This window comes from Nanorana parkeri, unplaced genomic scaffold (assembly GCF_000935625.1).
Source record: "Nanorana parkeri isolate BGI_ZX_2015 unplaced genomic scaffold, ASM93562v1 scaffold823, whole genome shotgun sequence".
NCBI classification, from domain to species: domain Eukaryota; kingdom Metazoa; phylum Chordata; class Amphibia; order Anura; family Dicroglossidae; genus Nanorana; species Nanorana parkeri.
In genome coordinates, this window is record NW_017307091.1 from 1 (window position 1) to 3434 (window position 3434).

The 3434-nt window shown below is 46.1% G+C and overlaps 1 protein-coding gene across 1 annotated transcript in view; it reads right to left on the reverse strand.

Moving 5' to 3' along the window:
- Positions 1-2305: 2305 nt before the first annotated feature.
- LOC108794212 (NACHT, LRR and PYD domains-containing protein 3-like) overlaps positions 2306-3434 on the reverse strand; it is a gene marked incomplete at its 3' end in the record, with an annotated part of 134507 nt that continues 133378 nt past the window's right edge. Inside the window, exons 8-9 of the mRNA XM_018565214.1 lie at positions 2513-2516; positions 2306-2397 (exon numbers count right to left, since the gene is read on the reverse strand). Of these exons, the coding sequence (XP_018420716.1) occupies positions 2306-2397; positions 2513-2516 (96 nt within the window). The remainder of the gene's footprint in view (positions 2398-2512; positions 2517-3434) is intronic.

Below are 3434 nucleotides of genomic sequence, written 5' to 3' on the forward strand. Positions count from 1 at the left end.
TTGCTTGAGTCTTTTAATAAAAAGATTAGCAGCAGTGACTGAGCACAGGAGAAGTGGTACTGTGCAGAGTCCATACATACAGGATAAGAACAGATACCGAGAATGACACCCGGCATACAGGACAAGAGAAGTGGTACTGTGCAGAGTCCATACATACAGACTAAGAACAGATACCGAGAATGACACCCAGCATACAGGACAAGAGAAGAACAGATACCGAGAATGACACCCGGCATACAGGACAAGAGAAGTGGTACTGTGCAGAATCCATACATACAGACTGAGAACAGATACTGAGAATGACACCCGGCATTTCACCAGGTATTTTCACCTCAGAGCTGCTGTCCCCTCAGAACTGCTGTCCCCTCAGATGTTGTCACCTCAGAGCTGCTGTCTCAGGTGTTATCACCTCAGAGCTGCTGTCCCCTCAGGTATTGTCTCCTGGGGCAGCTGCTATGTGTCCCAGAGGATGATATAAAATGGTGTCCTGGCCTCATCGGCTCCTGGGGGCCCCATGCCGGCACTAGGACTGGAACCTCCGGCTACAAGGTAAGATCCGGCATTGAACCCCAGAAGGGGAAACCATCATCTTCTGGGCCGATCCCAATCATTTAATCTCCTGCGTGTCTGTAGCCGATCACTGAAAACACATTGAGGGGAATTTGCTAAGACTGGAGCAGTTGTCATGGCAACCAATCAGCTTCTTTCTTTTATTTTCAAAGCTTTACTGAACAGACTGAAGAGAGAAGCTTTGTCTTTTTTTAAAATATTATATGTAGTTAAACAGCATTTTTGTGCCCAGCCCCCATGCGGTGCTGCAGTACTAACCTGCTGTGTCGTCTTCTAGGTCTGCTTCACAGCCTAGTCATCTGCTCCATTCTGACCTCTTCTCCCGCTGATTGGCCGATTGGATGATGACAGGCTTCCTCCCCAGTCACTCCTGACTGGTGATACAGTCACTCCTGACTGGTGAGGAAGCCTGTCAATCATCCAATCGGAGCAAATGACTGAGGACTTGGAGGAGGAGTTCGCGGCCATCTTGTTTCATTGAAGACGCTATGGAGGTCCTGTGTGTGGCGGTTTCGGGTCCTTGAAGATGGCGGATGCGGCACAGGTACTCGTTTTTTGTATCGGAGTATTTGCACGAGTGCTCATGCAAATACTCGGTATCGTCGCCGATACCGATGCTTGTATCGGTATCGGAGCATCCCTAATCTCTATAATTTGTCAGTACCGGTACCGATGATATCTTTTGTGGTCATGTTTCTGGTGTCCGTACCGGTACTGATTATATCTATGTGGTCATGTTTCTGGTGTCAGTACCAGTACTGATTATATCTATGTGGACATGTTTCTGGTGTCAGTACCGGTACTGATTATATCTATGTGGTCATGTTTCTGGTGTCAGTAACGGTACTGATTATATCTATGTGGTCATGTTTCTGGTGTCAGTACGGTATTGATTATATCTATGTGGACATAGTTCTGGTGTCAGTACCGGTACTGATTGTACATTATAATCTACTGATGTACATTATAGTATAATGTGAGGGAACCACTCAGGCTGCCACACAACCATTAGAGTACACTGAATGTAGGCGAGATTGGCATCTGCTTTTGTGTGTCCAGCCAGCTTGAGTTGGGTGAGTCTCCCTCTAGTGGTGGCTATAAGTAATACAGGAGACTTCTAACTGGAAAGATAATTGTGCCTGGTTTAGCTCACCTGCTAGTGAGAGCAACGTGTGTCTTGGGTGAAACCTGTGTGTCAATCTGCTTGAGTGTATGGACTATAGCTGGCCACAGACCTTACAACCATCGCAAGACTTTTGTCTTGTCTTGCGATGGTTGTAAGGTAATTTAAAAAAACGTACGATTTGCCTATCTTGGACAGGCAGATCGTACTTGCGATGATCGCAAGCCCGCCCCGCCGAGGGGAGGGCTTCCGATGGCCGCAATGCTGAACAGGCAGTGTGGGCTTTTATCTTGCAAACATGCCACAATCGTACGATTTTCGGCTGGTTTTCGAACATGTTCCAAAGACAAAAGTCGTTGGACCGTACAGTAGAAACGATCGCATGCCTTCCACACACCTTGCGATAATCGTACGATCGCGGGATTTCCCTCGATTATCGCAAGGTGTGTGGGCACCTTATGTGTGTCCGGGGAAAAGTTTCCCATGAGCCTGTAAGTTATAGGAGGTGGCAGCTTAGATTAGTTCATTTCTATGTACATGTTGTGGTTCTATGGCTGCCACTGTCATATCTCCACACTGGGAGGCGCTCTGGAGGTTTGCGTGATGATCTACCAGTGTGCTGGGCCAATCTCCAAGGATGAGCAAAGGAAGTAATAGCCTGCGCATCGTCCAGCCTTCCCATCTCCCAATACCCGCTTGGCACCCTCCCCTGGTCCACCATTTGTGACTAGGGTGCCATGATGGTTTCTGACTCAGTTTTAGGGTTTCCAGCCCTCATTACTGGCACAGTTAGAACCCAATTTACAGTAACTCTGCCACCAAACTATTCATTTCAACAACAATTGCCCTTAATGACAACTTTTCTAAATGTACCTAAATTTCCATATGACAAAGTTTTGTAGTCTGACGACCAACATTTATTGCATAAATTAAATTACAATTTGTTAGAGACCAAATATGATATGAGTAATATGAATGCAATTATATCTTGGAGGATCTAAGATGTCTAACTGATTGCCGTTTTCCCATACAATGGCATAACTGTGTGTCTATTAAAGTGTCTATTACCGACAGAATGATGGAATATGAACCAGCGTTGGACTTTGATAATTACACAAAACGGGACCAGAATGTGTATTTGCTCAAAGCTGTTAACAGCCTGTTTTATGAACGGTTTAAGACCGTCATTTATGATTGGAGGACATTAAGAGACTTTACAGATCCTGGCTAAGATGGTTCTGTATTCCTTTCTAGCTGATATGCTTTGTGTCAATGTGTCTTAAGGTGCCCATACACTGTACGAGAATCGCAGGAAATCCCGCGATCGTACGATAAGTGCAAAGTGTATGGAAGGCGTGCGACCATTTCTACTGTACGGTTGCACGTCTTCTGTCGAACAAGCAGGCTTGAAAATCGTACGATTTTCGGCGGGTTAGTGGCCTGCTTGTTGGGCAACTGCTGAATGGGCCGGTGTGCGCACGCGTACACTGCCCGTTCAGCATTGCAGTCATCGGAAGCCTGCCCCTCAGCGGGGCGGGCTTGCGATTATCGCAAGTACGATCTGCCTGTCCAAGATGGGCAGATCGTACGTTTTTTAAATTATTTTACAACCATCGCAAGACAAAAGTCTTGCGATGGTTGTAAAGTGTAGGGCCACCTTAAAGCTGGTTGTTTTGTTTGTATAATAATATGTATTATTTCTGTGCCGCCCCAATGGGGCATAGAATATGTTGTAGAAGTT